This window comes from Pangasianodon hypophthalmus, chromosome 22 (assembly GCF_027358585.1).
Source record: "Pangasianodon hypophthalmus isolate fPanHyp1 chromosome 22, fPanHyp1.pri, whole genome shotgun sequence".
In the NCBI taxonomy this organism is placed as follows: domain Eukaryota; kingdom Metazoa; phylum Chordata; class Actinopteri; order Siluriformes; family Pangasiidae; genus Pangasianodon; species Pangasianodon hypophthalmus.
The window spans coordinates 3,807,511-3,824,936 of record NC_069731.1 but is presented as its reverse complement, the minus strand read 5'-3'; the positions used below and the strand labels follow the sequence as shown (position 1 = coordinate 3,824,936).

Genomic DNA, 17,426 nt, shown 5'->3' with positions numbered 1-17,426 from the left:
CCATGTTGTCCCTCTCTTTGGGCTCGGCTCCACGCAGCCCCTCTGTTCAGTGCCACTTCACGCTCCCAGTTTCCCGATGCACATTTAGCTCAATTCTCTTACAGATTAGCGCACGGCTAACTTTGCTGTCAGGATGTTTAGTGCACCGATGTGTGTGCTGCAAGCAGGTGTGTGTGTGGGAATGGAGCAAACGTAGTGAACATACTGATTGACTAGTAAATTTCAAAAACAGCTACATACAGTGACTAGTGAGCTTCATGAGTTTTTGCCGTTATACCATAGCGCTGTTGAGCTCTCGAATCTGATTGGTCAGAAGGTGTTGACTGACCAGTAGTTCCAGCTGCAAGGTTTATTTTAGTGCTCTCATTTCTAAAACGTTAATGTTTCTATAGTAACACACTTGTACTCGCGTGGAGCATCCACCGTAATCATTGATCTGGTGATGTTTTCTGTACGGAGATGTTTATTTAACTCTATTGGAAGGAGTCTCCAGTGTCAGCATTTGTAACAGTCAGTAAGTTTTCAGACAAATCTGCATTATTTTGTCTTATTAACTTTGAGAGAGAAAAAAATAGAGGCTCTAACTTGTCTTGAGGATGCTCCACAACATTAAACGTAACTATAAACAGATAAAAAGTGAAACATTGTTCTTTAATGAATAAAAGATCGTAATCATTGGCAAAGAATCATTGTTGTGGTTTAAGAGGAATGAATCACAGTTACAGGAAAATAATCCACTTTGCGTGGCTGATTATTTGCCTACAAGAGCATGCTCCAAAGTGTTTTATTCCTTGCATATCTCCTACCTCAAGTGGGAACAAGCACACTCTCTGTTCTTGGATGACAAGTATCTTCAGATCCTTGTCCCATTCCCTCAGAATGACCCTTCTCTCTTTCTGTTCCTCTCCTGGAAGAGGCAGTGGTAATTAGCAGTGTTCTAATGAGACAGAATGTCAGGGATATGGTACGTTGCTGCATTACAGGGGGGCAGGTGTGGGGCTCTTATGTGTGTGTGTGTGTATGTGTGTTGGGGGTAGTGGAGGGTGTGCCATCTGTCACCAAGGGCCCAGTTCACCACTCTCTAGAGGAGCAGAACTGTAGGCTGGAAAGAGAAATGGAGGATGTGTGAAAGTGTTAGACATACCTGAGATCACTGTTCTAGTTCAAAATGGATCTCTACTGCGCAATTTAAAAGCCAGTTCTTTGGATGGTGTCTTCTCTTTCTGGGCATCCTGGTATCTCCAGGTCCTGGCCATTTGGCGGAGCAGACTATAATTTTGGTGTACCTGGTTAGGGTTGCGCTTCTCCTGTCCACACTGACTCTAGTTCCTCTTGATGTTTCCCCAGCTCCTTGTATTCATTCATTCGGATGTCCATCTTATCTGTCCATATCAGAGGCTCTCACAAGATCACCAGATCTTCTTCTTTTCTACTCCTCTCCAATTTGGACTGGAGAGTCCAGTCCAACCTGTATTCCTTGTACACGTTCCTTTATATCTCCCAGTGCATGTGTGTCTAGGCTTTATACGCATGCGAGGCAGTGTCTGTAATACAGTTGAGTCAGTCACCAAACCTTCTGACAGGAGACGTATTGAAAGGCTCGAGAGACCGGTTGCAGGAACCTCTGGGACATCCTGCAGGATACATGGCTGAGCATCTCTGAAAATGTGTGCAAGAGGAGCTGTGGTTGAATTTATGATTTTTTTTTTTAGTTAGTATCATTCATCACTTTTTAATTACAGTTAGAGTCATGTATGATATTTTCTTCAACATAAACCTGGTTATTTTTTTACTATGTTCTTGCAAACTGACAGACAAAGCTGCTATTTATTAAAAATGAACATTCTGAACTAATTGGTCAAACTTGACTTTAAACTATATATGCATGCTTTAAAAAGGGTTTCTGGAGGTTCCTCACAGGTTAAGAAAGCTAGCTTTCTAAATGGATTCTACTTGGATTCTACTCTCGTGAAGAGAAACCCTCGGTGGTAGGGTTTTACAGAGAAACTCACCAAACCAAATTAAAGAAACTAACCAAAGAAGCATAAGACCAAACCAAAGAACTCTTTAGGGTTACCAGATTTCTTTGTCTTGTTAAATAATCAATTCAGATTTAAAATTTGCCATTTTAACACTTCAGCATTACTAACTGCTTCCTTTTTTGCTCATTTTGTTTGCATATACAGTATCTGCATATGCATCTTTTGCTCCTCCCATGGGCGGGGCTTATGGAGTAGCTGGTTCTGATCATGTGCCAAATTTCTTCATCAAAATCAAGCTCTTTATTCCTTAAGTCCTGTGTTTTGCTTTTCCTAGACTTTTCAGATCTGCATTGCCTACTGTCTATGAAAGCATTATTATTCATTCATATAGGGAAAAAAGATTGTGTGTGTGTGTGTGTGTGTGTGTGTAATATGTATATACATATATATCCCTGCAATATTTCTTTCATTATTTGGCATAGTGTGGCGGCTGCATTTTGAGAAGTGGTTTGTTTACCATTATGAATTCATCCTCTTCCCGTGGGGGATGGAGGGAAGCAGAAGCAGGCAGATGGGAACGGAGAGGGGGAGCGCGCCCGCGCCTCTTTATTAATTGATTTATTTATTTATCTGGCTGCCTGGTTATTAGGTTGCCTGGGAAACGGCTGCGGTTCCCTCTATTATTAAAGACGCAATTTTCTTGAACTGGAGGCCCCAGATGTCTGAATAATTGATTTAGGGCTGAATTATGGCCCAAAAAGGCAAAGCCTCGCCTTGCAATGAAGCTTTTTCTCTTATTGCAGGGCGGACAGAGAATGTAACAGGATTTTAGGATTTCTCCCACCATGCAGTGCTCACCTTCACCTCTGGCAAAAGCCTCATTTGTTTAGACATAGTTCATAGTCCCTTACTCTCTCTGTTTTAACATTCTCCTATCTCTCTGTACTGTGTCTCACTGTATTCGGCTTACACCTTTTCCTTCAATCCCTCTCTTTATTACTTTATATCGGTAAGCTTGTCTTTCATCACATGCCACCTCCTCCTCTTCTTTCTGTTTTATTTTAGGAATAGTTTGGACAATAGACAATCTATACATCCTTTATCCCGAATTTTTAATATGTGACTTTTAATAGATAACTCAGGCAGTGCACAGGCATGCATAAACACACTGATTGTAGGAATACCAATCATCTCTAACTCTGTTTCTCTCCCTCTAAGTGTGTGCCCTAGGTAGCTCGCCCCCTGTTTCTCCAGCTCTTCCCCGCGTCTCCCCTGTCAGACCACACAGGCCTTGTTCCGAGGCCCATTCCGCCTAATCTGATCAGGCAGGCAAATACGCCGGGAAAAGCGGCTTTAATGATCCCCCTAATTACCCCAAGTCAATACCAACTGTATTATTAGACTCCGGGAAAATATTCCATTAGGCCCCCCAGTCCCCCACCCCCACTCCGTGTGACTCTCCGTGCGTGGCGATGTCATGCGCCGCGCACCCCCGTGCTTGTAATTAATTTTATTTACACACGCAGGAATGCGCAAGGTCGCACCTGCAGCCCGGAGCCGGCCCCTGCCTCGCCCGCTTAATCAGATCTGTCATAATTACCGCTCGCCATGCCTGTGACACACGCCGAGAAATATTTCAATTTCACCGCTCGCACTGATGCCTCACATGTCCAACCAGCGCGCCACTCAGAGACGAGAGACGGACACACAAGTCACTTTTCCTGCCTCTTCTTTTACCCTCTCTTCTTCTCTAATCATTTCATCTGCTCATATAAAAACTCGGCCATTTATAATTGAGAGATCATTATTTTATCAGTCTCCATTGGCTGAGATAAGTCAGCTGATGTAGTCACATGGTCACATGAGTTAAGTAACATAAAGTATCAGTCGAAAGTCCAACTCCACTAAGCTTCTGTTCTATTTACAGTCTTGAATCTATTCCTTGGTCTTTTTTTTTTTCCTTTTTTGAAGGCAAACCTGTCTGCCAATTAAGGATGCTGATTTAGCTGACATATACAATTTGCAGGTTTTATGCAATTTTAATCTATAATGCAATAAGATCTCGGTGATTTATCTGCTTAATTACGCACTGATATTAGCAATTAAACTCCAGCTTTGAATTAAATCTCAATCAGGCGCTTATAATTGATGGACTAGCACGACTCGGAGGCGCTTCATGAGTTTCTCTCTCTCTTCATGTACGAGTTGCATCTGAATCCTCGGTCACGTGTAACCTCCTCCTCCTCCTCTCTTTCTTTCTTTTGGGGGCCTTATAAGAGCAGATTTTGGGAATTAATCACAGCTTTTGCATATTTATTTTAGCTGTTTAGCAATGAGAGCAATAACGCTCGCAGAAGAAGAGACGCTTTTTTAATAGCTTTTTGAAATGATTAACCCTAGGTCTGTTGCTGTGATGTAAATAAGGCGGGTCAGTCCACTTCCACAGTCCGCATTCCTGTTTTTAGAACCTATAGAGCATTTATGATGATTAAAACTTTAGTAATATGATGTGACACTGCTCAGAAAGCCTTTTTCAGGACTGAGTGTATGAAAGATATGTTTAAATCAGTCAGTGATTCAGTACAACACAACGTGGACATTTATCAGCGAGATAAAATGAGATGCAACGTGATACAGTAATTTTTATTATTTTAAATAACAATGTTAGTTTTGAGGAGTGGGCTCCTTCACCAAGATTGGCAGAAGTATTGTAAATATTGAGTTAATAATTCATATTCAGAAATTCAGAAGTTTTAGTGAAAAAAATAAGCTGAATTTAGACTGTCATGTTTGTTATATGCTTATTTTATATTATTATTTTATAATTTTATATCTATCATTTTCTCTCTCTCATTCTCTCTGTCTCTGCCTCTGTCTTTCGCTCTCTTTCTTTCTTTCTTTCTTTCTCTCTCTGGCTCTCTGTTCTTCTTCCTGTCTCTGTCTCACTGAGTCTTTCTCTCACTCTCTGTCTATCTCTCTCTCTCTCTTTGTCTCGGTGTCTACATCTCTGTCTGTCTCTCTCTCTTTCTCTGTTTCTTTTTCTGTGTCACTGTGTCTCTCTCACTCTCTTGCTCTGTCTCTGTCTCACTGTGTCTCTCTCACTCTGTCTATATCTCTGTCTCTATGCCTCTTTCTCTCTCTTTCTGTGTGTCTCTGTGTCCCTCTCACTCTCTTGCTCTCTGTCTCTGTCCCACAGTGTCTTTCTCTCCCTCTCTGTCTCTCTCTCTTTCTCTCGTGTCTACATCTCTGTCTGTATGCCTCTCTCTCTCTCTCTCTCTCTCTCTCTCTCTCTCTCTGTCTCTGGCCTCATTCAGAGAGCAGCACTTAAATAACCCCCTCATTACAGACTCATTATGAACTGCTGCATTCCGGGACTTGTAGTCCTATCTGCCGTGCTGCTTTCATTTGCATGAGACGGTCGTCTGTGTTTTTTTTTTTTTTTTTTTTTTTTTTTTTTTAAGGAGCCACTGGCCTTCCCTGCCCTCTTTTCCTGCCAAACACACTACAACCAATGAGCCGCTGTGTCCTCGCTCAGCGTCGACCCGCAGTTCTTTCACATATGCTGCGTGACGCCGTTTATATTTCTCAGGCGGTAGATGGGACGAGTTCACGGCTCCAGTTCGCACCACGTACACAAAGCGTGCAGCCGTGAACAGGTTCAGGCGCCTGGTGTTAGCCTTCGGATTTCTCCGCACAGTGCTGCGTGCCAGAGCTGGGCCCGTGCCAGGATCAGGAAACAGGGGGGTTGGAAAAGGAGGAGGAGGAGAGGAGGAGGTGGGGGGGAGGATAATAACGCTTTGTCTGTAGCTCCTCTGCCTCACATCATAATGTTTGTCTCTTCTTTCTCCTTCCTCCATCAGCACAGAAGAAGTAGGCCATAACAGTGGATTACTCTGAGAAAAAAAAAACAAAAAAACGAGTGACGTCGTAATGCGCCCGGATTAGCGGCGTTATAAAAACATCTTTTAGGAATCTCTGCTCTTTTTTCCCTATCAGCCATGCGGCGCAGCTTTTTCCTGACTTTATGGAAGTCTCAGCAGGGTTACGGAGGACACGGCTCTCACTGTGACACCGCTAACACCACGCTGCTAACGCTATTTGCCAAATGAGATAATATAAAGGTGTTAGGTTTATCAGCGTGCTGATCAGAGGTGAATACAGCGCTGTTCGCTCACACAGAAGCCCTGTGCACTAGTCATTGGCAACTTGTGACTACACACACACACACACACACACACACACACACACCGTTCTGCATTCTCTCTCCCTTTCTCACTGCATAGCTGGTGAATCTCGCGCTTGAATTCAGCCATTATGTTCTGACAGAAATATTTTTATCAGAAACTGCTATTAATACACAGACTACACCATCGACTCTCTCATTTCTCCACCCCTGCGCCAGTTTGCTTCCATTCAGCTTCTTAAATTTGACCACATTTCTGAAACAAAGTTTCCATCGACTACTGCTTTGTTCAATTTTCTGATGAGATTAAAAGTACCCCAGACAAACAGGAAATGTCATGGACCACATATCAAATCTAACATCATACTAAACAGTGTGCCGACATGGTACACTTACCCTACTCCTTAGCATGTTATTAAAACACCAGAATACGTATCATCAATTCAGAAATGTGAGTGTCAGAAAGATTAAAATAATAACTGTCAGAACTGGTCATGTGATGCGTGCATCATTGCGGCCTCTGCATGCATTTTAAAAGAATTTAAAAAAATAAACTAGTAAAAAATTTCCGGAGCCTGTCCCGGGAATACAGTCTGGATCAGATGCCACACATATTCAAACACTCATGCACACCTAGGGGCAACTTAGCATAGCCAGTCCACTTACTAACACGTATTTCCGGAGGAAACCCACACAGACAGTAACCCGAGCTCTGGATAGAACCAGGAACTCTGGAGCTGTGAGGCAGGAACACTACATGATGCACCACCAAAAATAGTTCTTATTCTCTGTGTCGGTATACCCACAATGCACTGCGATCATATATCTTCGATTGTATAAAGCATAGAGCTACGTTATCCGTAACATTACCTGTAGCTAGAGAGTTAGTTACGTTATCTGTAACAGTATCTATAGTTAGAGAATTATTTACGTTATCTGTAACATTATCGATAGCTAGAGAGTTACCTACATTATCTGTAACATTACGTGAAGACAGCGTTACCTACGTTATCTGTAACAGTATCTATAGCTAGAGAATTATGTATGTTATCTGTAACATTATCGATAGCTAGAGAGTTACCTACATTATCTGTAACATTACCTGAAGACAGAGTTAGCTACGTTATCTGGAACATTATCTATAGCTAAAGAGTTACCTACATTATCTGTAACATTACCTGAAGACAGCATTACCTACGTTATCTGGAACATTATCTATAGCTTTAAGAGTTAGCTACTTTATTTGGAACATTATCTATAGCTAGAGAATTATGTACGTTATCTGTAACATTATCGATAGCTAGAGAGTTACCTACATTATCTGTAACATTACCTGAAGACAGCATTACCTACGTTATCTGGAACATTATCTATAGCTTTAAGAGTTAGCTACGTTATCTGGAACATTATCTATAGCTAGAGAATTACGTACATTACCTGTAACATTACCTGAAGATAGAGTTATCTACGTTCTCTGTAACATTTCCTGAAGATAGAGAGTAACTTACGTTATCTGTAGCAGTATTTATAGCTTTGAGAGTTAGCTACGTTATCTGTAACATTACCTGTAGCTAGAGAAGACACTTCTCAGACAACTCTATAGCTGAATGTGGTGTTATCTATAGAGCACTATCTTCTGAACCACTGATTGTAATAATGATGACACATAATACTTTTGAACCATTAACAGTTGTGTTTAATGTTGTGGAATGTCTAAAAAAAAGTTAGTTCCTTTTCTCGTTCATGCAGCTATAAACAGTAGTTCCTTCACCAGCCTCTCTTTTTTTCTCTCTTGAAGTTAATAATACAAAAAAAAAAAACACCTCAGCTTGTCATGATACCGAGAAACAGGAAAGTGTCGGAAACTGTTACAAAGTGCGGACACTGGAGACTCCTTTCATAACTGCTCAGTGCACTTCTCCTTACAGAAAGCTTATCATATCATAAACATATCAAAGTTTATACTGTAGGGTTTTCTTTGATGAATAACAGCACACTTTCTTAATTCATTTAAGTCGTTACTATAGAAATGATAACATGCATAACATACGTATTGGAACGAGTGCATTTATATAAACCTGTCTTTTATGTTACAGGTGGAATACTGTTATAGAAAATTAATAATTTAATAGCACTGTGGTATAGGAGCTTTTAAGATAAAAGCTAAATCTAGTGGCCTGGTGGTGGTTTTTACACACATTCCTGAAGATCGCTAAAACCAAGTCCTAGTAAGAACTCTGTTTGGGACACAACTGAAATGTAGCAAGGTTTAAACAGCCTAATGCTAAAAACACACACACAAGTGGAATGGATCCATATCTGAAGCAAAAGTAGTTTGCTGTTTTTCTTAGAGAAAAAGACGAGCACACGCTGCAGGCGCCTCTCATGCTCTCTGTGTTTGGTAAAGCAGTGGAAGAAATGCAATTGGACAAACACAAACACACGTTCGGTGTGTAAACCCCGCAGATCCGCTTTAATCGAAGAGGCCCAGTCTTCACACGTCATGTTTCCTACATGTGAAACAACATGCTGGGTAGATTACTGGCATACTGGTTTGCTTTTCTTTAACTGAGTGTGTGTGTGTGTGTGTGTGTGTGTCGTTTGATGGAGAGCGACATTTTGATCAGGGCTTCCTGCATGTAGCAGTATTTTATGATGGGGTTTAGTGGTTGTGATTGATTGCGTGTGTGTGTTGACAGAAACAATGCAGAGACATCAGTGTGTGTTTGCTATCCCTGTGTGTGGCATTTAAGAAAAAAGTGGCAGAGAAACAGTGTGGGATTTACTGTCTTAATGTCTCTCTCTCTCTCTCTCTCTCTCTCTCTCTCTCTCTGTGTCTCTCGCTCTCTCGGGTTTGATGTGGCTTTGGGAGGAGTTGGAACTGGGGACAACAGAAGTGCTGAGTTATCTCAGCCGTGCAGCGCGCCTGTGTGGCTCCGGCTCTGGCTCCAGCCTCTAAGTGTGTGCATGTGTGCGTGTGTGTGTGTGTGTGTGTGGCCGAGTGCTAGGTAATCCTGTGGAAATGAAAGGTGCTGCCGCACACTGGTCTGGAGATTACGGCGTCATTCTTGTAACGCTGCCAGGACACAGTACAACACACACACACACACACACACCTCTCCACTCCTTCTGTTGCTTTCTGTGCAGTGGTGGAGTGGAACACCTTCTGTGCCGTGTGTGTGTGTGTGTGTGTGTGTGTGAAGGCTTGCACACTGATGCACAGTTTAAGATGGCTGATCTGTTGAGGCACAGGGCAGGGGGAAAGATGGCCAGCGTGTAAAATTGTGGTTTTTTTTATATATATTAAAATTTTTCCATATTTTTACTAAACTTGATTAGTACCTGAGATAACAGCTAATAAACAAATAATAGTAATATTAAGTAAATTAATTTGGAGCTGAACATTAATACGTGAATAATTAAATGAATGGAGACAAATACGATTGTTTAAAGTATCCCTGATATTACAACTCCATAATCACTGTAAACATCAGATATTAATTCTGAATAAATAAATAAATAAATAAATAGTAAATTTATATATACACACACACACATTATATAAAATCATTAAAAAAAAATAAATAAATAAATGCACCGGGAAACAAAGCAGATAGATAGATAGATAGATAGATAGATAGATAGGTAGATAGATAGATAGATAGATAGATAGATAGCAGTGTTACTTGAAAAAAAGAAACAAAACTCTCAAAAACACCAAAAACGATATAATATAATATAATATAATATAATATAATATAATATAATATAATATAATATAATATAATATAATATAATATAATGATCTGTTCTTAGATTTAAAATTGACCAAGTTGACCAAGAAAAAAATGCGTAATGTATTGTAATGTTTCATGCGTAATGTAATATCGTTCATACAGAATAATTATTCTTCATTTTTTTGTAAATATTGTATAAAATGTATATAAAATCTAGGCAAAGTATTTACCGCATACAGCATGCTGTGTGCTGAGGTGTTGATGTGACCTGTGTGTGTGTGTGTGTGTGTGTGTGTGCAGGGCTGGCTGTGTGAGCTGCTGCGCTGGAAGGAGGACCCGTCCCCGGAGAACCGCACGCTGTGGGAGAACCTGTCCATGATCCGGCGCTTTCTGAGTCTCTCGCAGTCGGAGAGAGACGCCATCTACGAGCAGGAGAGCAACGGAGGGCAGCAACACCACACCGAGAGACCCACACACCTGCTGCACATGCCCACCGAGCCGCTGCAGGTATACACACACACACACACACACACACACACTCACACACACACACACGAGAAGTCGTTTGGTTTACATTTACCAAGAACTGGCCTTGTTTTATCATTTATCAAAAAATAATATGCAATTATCGTTATTTAAGAATACATTATTTTAAAAAAATTGAAATCTATCTGCATATCATGTTCATTTTATCAAATTGTCATGACACTAAATATTTATTTACATGGACGATCCTAACACACAGTGTTCATTTTTGTTTCTTAATGACTGACACCTGATACGTTCCTACGCTCCTGTGTGTGTATGTGTGTGTGTGTGTTTACAGTCACCCAGTTTTCTTTCAAATGTTATTTAAAAGACATAATTGGGCAAAATTGTAGACGTGCATCTAATATTGAGCATCAAATTCTCCCATTACTTCGGAGACATTTCGAACGGATCTGAATCAACACTTAAAGTTATAAAGTGACATGACAACTCAACAGTGAGCAGAGAGAGCATCAAATTTGCGACGTTCCTAATGAAAAGCAAAATTACCAGCTGATAAACAAAATCAAATCCACGTTCCCGGATTAAGTTCAAATTCCACTTCGCACAACATGCCTAAAGTTTTAGCGTTATTTATTTGACATGTGGGACTCACATTGGCTAAAAAAAATGTCTCACAGCAAAGACAAGTTTAGGATCGATGACTCGGTTTGTATACGTTGTCCTTTAGCCTTGTGAGGACAATGCAGACAGATCTTAAAAACCAGTTTACTGAGTTACATGTTTCATATAACTACAGGTTTATATCAGTGTTATGGATGGACATGAAACGGAGAAACTTTTGTGAGAGACACATTTACTACAAACTGTGAATTTTAAAGACCATCACAGAACGCATCGTACGGATGTCATGAAAGAGACTTGAATAAACACAAAAAGTGTAGATTTGAAAACAGAACGTCTCTAAACAATATAAACAACGGTATATTTGGTGTATAAACGATAAAAAATTTTGACCAGAGCAGTTAAATACAGGGAAATATAATGAAAGACATGAGTGAACATTTTAAATGTAGTTTTGTTTCTTTTTTCATGGTGAGTTTGACATTTGCCTGGAATCACCCATTAATTAATTAATTAATTAATTAATTAATTAACATTACACTATTTACCAGTGTGCTGTTCCGCATGTTCCATGAATTACTACAAAAGTATAAGAGCTCTGTCTTTGTCTTTGAGAAATTTCAAATCTATGAGTTTGACCATGACCCGAGCCATACTAATGATGAAAAGTCCTACTATTATTTGAGAAATTACGTCCAAGCCCATCGTCTTTTTAATGTCAGTATTAGTTCAGAATCAGGCTTTGGACGACACTCAGAGCTCTGATATCGCTGTCAGATCAAATATGGAAAATGGGATCAGTGCGTCCTTATAAAACGGTAATTGTTTTAGCTTGACTAATTGTGTTATTGTGTTTTGAGTAGTGGCTTGAGATTTTTGGACCCTACGTAGTGCCCTACATAGTGCATGTGACCTATATACAGTACTGTGCAAGAGGCTTTGGCATCCTTAGGTTTTTTTGTACAAATGTTGTTATAGATGTTTATTAGTCAGTACAAAAACATTTTATTTTCCAAACATTAGTGTTACAAAAAAAAAAAAATAATGTTACAGAAAAATGTGTGTATGCCATAGAAACATATTACGTAACAGACCACTTTTCAGATAAAAAACATAATGAAGGCTGCTGGGTTTTACTGCAAAAAAACCCAAAAAAAAACGAGTGCATCTTCAGAAGAGCGGTGACAGATTCTCTAAGATGCTCAGTAAAACTTTTCACCTTACTTCCTTCTAAAACTGCACAAATTGTACCTGAGATGACTGTTTTTTTTTTTAAAGCAAAGGGTTATCACACCAAATATTGCCTTTGTTTAGTTTATTACTGTTTACTGCTCTTTATTGCATTTTCTAAATTTAATTTCGTTATTTTTAAAGGCATCTTTGCTTTAGAGCATTTATTTACATATTGCAAGACTTTTCCACAGTACTGTACATGTAAATATATATGCATTCACATGTGCAGTGCACACCCACACACACACACCCACACACACACACACACACGTACTCTGGGCAGCTATTTATTCATCTTTTTTCATGACTAACATGTTAAATTATTTTTGAGTTGCTCACTCAGAAAAGAGTCCTGATAGCTTATCATTAATTCCCCTCCTCAATTCAGGCCTCGGGTTCGATTCCCTCCGTTTTCGTGTGGATGTTTAGTTTCAGGACATTTTTAAAGCAGATATCCCATCAGCATGATCGTTTGCATTCAAGCATTCACATTCTTCTGGAATGTTCACAAATCACTGAAATAATCATTGAAAGTCACTTTCAGTTGCGTCTTTGATCATGTATTATTTTGTTATTTAAAGCATAAGGCCAGTCCGAGCAAGTAGCTCTGAGTCGATAAAGACCTTTTTATTGTTGTATACAAAGCAAGTGAGACTTGAGGATGCAAGTCAGATGTCCTTATCGCAAATCTGGTGAAAGAGTTATTGTTCCACTTTGTACAGTTTTTCAGTGTTTAAGGTCATCAGAGTGCTCGGAGTAAAACTTAAGACCTAAAAGCGTCCTCCTGGACGCGCCGTTATATTTTAAACTGTAATTCGGTGATCTTATTGCATCGCTAGCAAGTTTTTTTTTTCGCATTTCTCCTACAATGTTAATGTGTAAAATGAACACTAAAGCACTTTACAAACCAATAAGAGTTGCTGACAGTTTCTATTGTTAAGTGTTGACAATACGAAAAAAAATAGTATGGAGAAAAATGGCTGAACTTCGTTCAACCTCTGCTGTGATCTAATAGGATGTGGTGTAGATCAGATTTAGATTACAGAGAAAAGTATGACACAGTAACGTGTACCTTCAGCTTAGCAACTTTCATTAAAGATCTTCATGATATGTGGGGAAAAAAGAAAACATGACAAAAAGTTAAATTACACGATTAAAAAACATTTAGTATAAAAAATGCAATTAAAACATAGTGCTACTTTATATATTACTAAATATTATTATTAAACACTAAAGTTTACTTTTTTAAATTCCAGTACTAGGCAACACCTGATGAATATCAAGTTTCAAAATTATTTGTATTATGATTTTTAAAGTATTTTTTGATAATATTGTATAGACAATATCACAGCAGGGCTTAATTTCAAGCAACTTTACACAACTCCAGTGGTCATGATTTGAACTCACAACCTTCCGGTCACTAAAACAAAACCACAAAGGCACACGCTTTTGACCACCTTTTTTTTTTCTGAGTATTATCTCAGAATGATTGTGCCTTAAAGCGCTGCACTGAGTTCAGGTTTTTCCCAGGAAGAAAATAAAAACAGTTTATTGTGGACAGTGTTAAACGACAGTTGCCCCTGCAATGGCAGCAACCTAAAACAATGCAGCATTTCAGAGCCGCTGTGTCATGTCTACCACCCCAATGTGTGACTTTCTAACCACACACACACACACACACACACACACACGCATACACGTTATGTCAGTCCCTCCCAGCCAGCCATGTGATTGAATCTTTGCAGATCTGGCCTTTTTTTTCCCTCTTGTTGTGTGAAGGCCCGGCTTTTTGAATAGTGCTTGATAAGCAATCAACAGCCACGCAGAATTCTGTGTGAACATTTTTGCATGAAAAAGGGGTTCGTGTTAATGGGCTCGCGTAAAAGATAAAGGTAAAGGAAAATTCCTAGATCTGATTACATTGACAGAAAGGTTGCGTAGCCTCGTTCTGACCCCCCCTGAACAATACGCTCAATGACGAGCCGAATCCAAACCCAGCGCCTGTGCCTTTCCCTCTTTATTTTGATCAGGTCCGGTTCGAATATATTCTGATTCACGGTAGTCCACAGAAAAATACAGCTTTATTTCATACGTTTATTTCGAACGAATATTTGCTCAGATAATTATAATTATTATTCAAGAATGACATATATTACAAACAACTATGTTTATCCAGTTTGCTTCATTTCTTGATATTTAATACAGGCTCTTAAAACTGTTCATGGTTGCCTCTTAGCAACTAACACCTGATACTATTCTCAGTTTTTCCACCTCTTCTACTCAGTAAGAACATACTTTTATTTCATTTCAGTTAGAGTAATGGAATCATGTTTAAGAAATATGCTTTGACAAAAATTCTATATATGTTATTGGTGAATTCTGATTTTTGAACCCTACTGCATGCTGATATCCACACACACACACACACACAAAATAGTAACTCACACATATATAATATAATCAGAGATGACACAATATCACGTTTTTTTTTCCAATACCGATACTGAAACCTTGCGCATCAGCTGATAGCAATACACGTTCAATATTGTTTTCTTCAAAAACTACTGAGCTTTATAATTTTTTTAAGTGAAGCAATTCACAGTTAAAATCATCACAAAAATGACATTTTAAGTATAACAAATCCAATAAAAGTATAAACATAATAAAATCAATTTTTTTGCTGGTATCAGCCCAGTACTGATACGTGGTTATCGGATCAGTGCCATCTCTAAATACAGCGCCTTGCTGAATTTTTTTCATTGGATATTTTAATGTTAAAGGTTTAATGGCAGTATACTTTGTGTTTTTATTTATAGCACTGCAATACATTATTTAAACAGTGATCCTAAATAATATCAGTAATCCTCCGCTCGTCTGCTGTCACATTGTGCAGATGCTACAGATGGTAGAGAGAGTGATTATCCACCTACAAAGTGACCTATGTGTAGGTGTAACTGATAAACCGAACAGTGAGTCTAGCTACAATGGAATAAACTTGAGGAAGTGTAATAGTCACTGATGTTATTTATGTCTGATTTCAGCCCCAGAACCACCCTCCACCTACAGCCCAGCTCCAGCCTGCCCTGGCGCTGCCCCACCCGTCGCAGCCGCTCGTTTCCCAGCAGCCTCAGCCTCAGCAGCAAACAGGACCCCGCCTCCCGCCTCGCCAGCCCTCCACCGCCGCACCCGCCGAGGCTGAGGACGAGTCGCGTCAGGCTAAAGGTCGCACCGGCGCTCGTATCTCCTTGGAGGCGCTGGGAATCCTGCAGAGCTTCGTGCAGGACGTAGGGCCGTACCCGGACGACGAGGCTGTGCACACACTCTCGGCCCAGCTCGACCTGCCCCGGCACACAATCATCAAGTTCTTCCAGAACCAGCGCTTCTGCGTGCGGCCCAAGGAGGCGGCATCGGGAATCGCTCTACCCGCTGCCAGCGAGCAGGACGAGGTGGGCATGACGGACTTCAAAGAAGGCGAGCTGCTCAAAGAGCTGGACGAGAGCACTCAGACTACTAGCATCTTCACCATCAAGATCGAGGAGCACGCGGGCGCTGAGGGACAGTGTCAAGCCGAGCAGGAAGTGAAAGAATAAACCTCGAGCTCACACTCTGATCTCCTCCAGCAGTAGAACTGTAAGACTTTCAACCCGGGACTGCGTAATACAGAAGTATTACCTTTTTGTAAAAGCCCTGTATTATTATTCCACTGTAAAGATTTGCGCATCATTAAATAACCTGCACAATGAAACAAAATCAAAAAAATGTTCAAAAAAAAAATCTTAACTATGTTGCCGTGGATGTTTGCTGACTGCACTTGATGTATGTTGTTTTTACACTGAACTTCCAAACTACTGATTTTAAAAGAAAAAAATCGACTCAGTTGAAGTTTGATAGACTTTGATAGATGTTTACGTATGTGGTGTTAACTGGATTTTTTTTTTATTTTAATGCAACTGATAATAAAATAAAAACGGGGGCCTTAACGGTGACAAACTGCTGAACAGCACAGCGTTTTCTTTACGAATCGAAGGATCACGCAGGATCTGGCGCCCCTAAGACCTGCAGGTAGACTGGAGGAGAATAGTTCACTCTTTCAATCTTTAATTATTATTTGTTTGGAAGAAATATAAATATATATATATAGACATATATTAATTGTAAAAAAATATACAGTCTTAAAGAAACTATGCCAACAAATGCCTTGTACTATATGGCACTGCCGATGTTAGATTATTTTGCGAAACCTTTGTCACTGTAATTTTCAGGATTTTCACACAGGTTTAAAAATGTGAATCACAATTTATTCCTCATCATCCCACGTTATTTATTTGCAGTTTTCTGATGTAATTACGTAATTTCTGTCACAGCACATTTTTTATTTTGCTATTTATAAATGTAAGTTTGATGGGCAGTAAAAATCAAAGTGTCTTAAACGTTTTAAATGGAAAATGTGCTTTAACAGTTGCCTAAAAAAAAAAAGTGCTGTATGTCAAGCGACTCATGCTACAAGCTTCACGATTAATGTTGTATGCAATTTTTCCTCTCATGCAAATAAGCTTAGGAGAACGACTAACCTATAGACCACCTTAGAGAAAAAAAAAACATATGCAATTTGTGTGGAATTCGATGTTTGCGATGTGTCTTCCTTTGGTTAACAATACAATTCAAAGCTATTCCTGTATAAAATATTCTGTATAAAAAGGAGCGTTTGTTTTTTATGAGTTTATCGCAAGGAGAACACCGGTTATTTTGTTACGACTGACTGTTTTATAAGTGTTTCTCGGTTTTTCCTCGAGCGAAACTGTTCTAACTAGGAGTGGTTATTGATTGTTAATGACACAATTAAACTGTTTGTATTGCACCCCAGAATCTTTGCATTAATGGCACCAATACATAAATCAAATGCGACAAAATATATATGTAGTTTTCCTTTCTTTTACTTTTTTTTTTTGTAAAAGAAACAAATACTAATTACACAACTGTAATTTTTTATAAATGAATATTCTTACTGAAGTCATATATAAAAATACCCTATTGTTATACATCATATATCATCTGTGCAGATTTACGGTTGTGGATGTATTTCCAAGCCCTAATATCATTTATTATCATATAAGATGCCTTTCCTGTAGAGGTTTTTGTTCAAACTGTTCCACGTGAACTCCCCCAGCACCCCTTCCA

The 17,426-nt window shown here is 39.4% G+C and overlaps 1 protein-coding gene across 13 annotated transcripts in view; it reads left to right on the top strand.

The window, feature by feature from the left end:
* LOC113532763 (DNA-binding protein SATB1) overlaps nucleotides 1-17,106 on the top strand; it is a 55,384-nt gene extending 38,278 nt beyond the window's left edge. For all 13 annotated transcript variants that reach the window (XM_034298123.2, XM_053228039.1, XM_053228038.1 and 10 more), the window contains 2 exons: nucleotides 10,203-10,409; nucleotides 15,290-17,106. In XM_034298123.2, coding sequence (XP_034154014.1) covers nucleotides 10,203-10,409; nucleotides 15,290-15,838 — 756 coding nt within the window. In that variant the 3' untranslated portion in view covers nucleotides 15,839-17,106. The remainder of the gene's footprint in view (nucleotides 1-10,202; nucleotides 10,410-15,289) is intronic.
* Nucleotides 17,107-17,426: the final 320 nt, after the last annotated feature.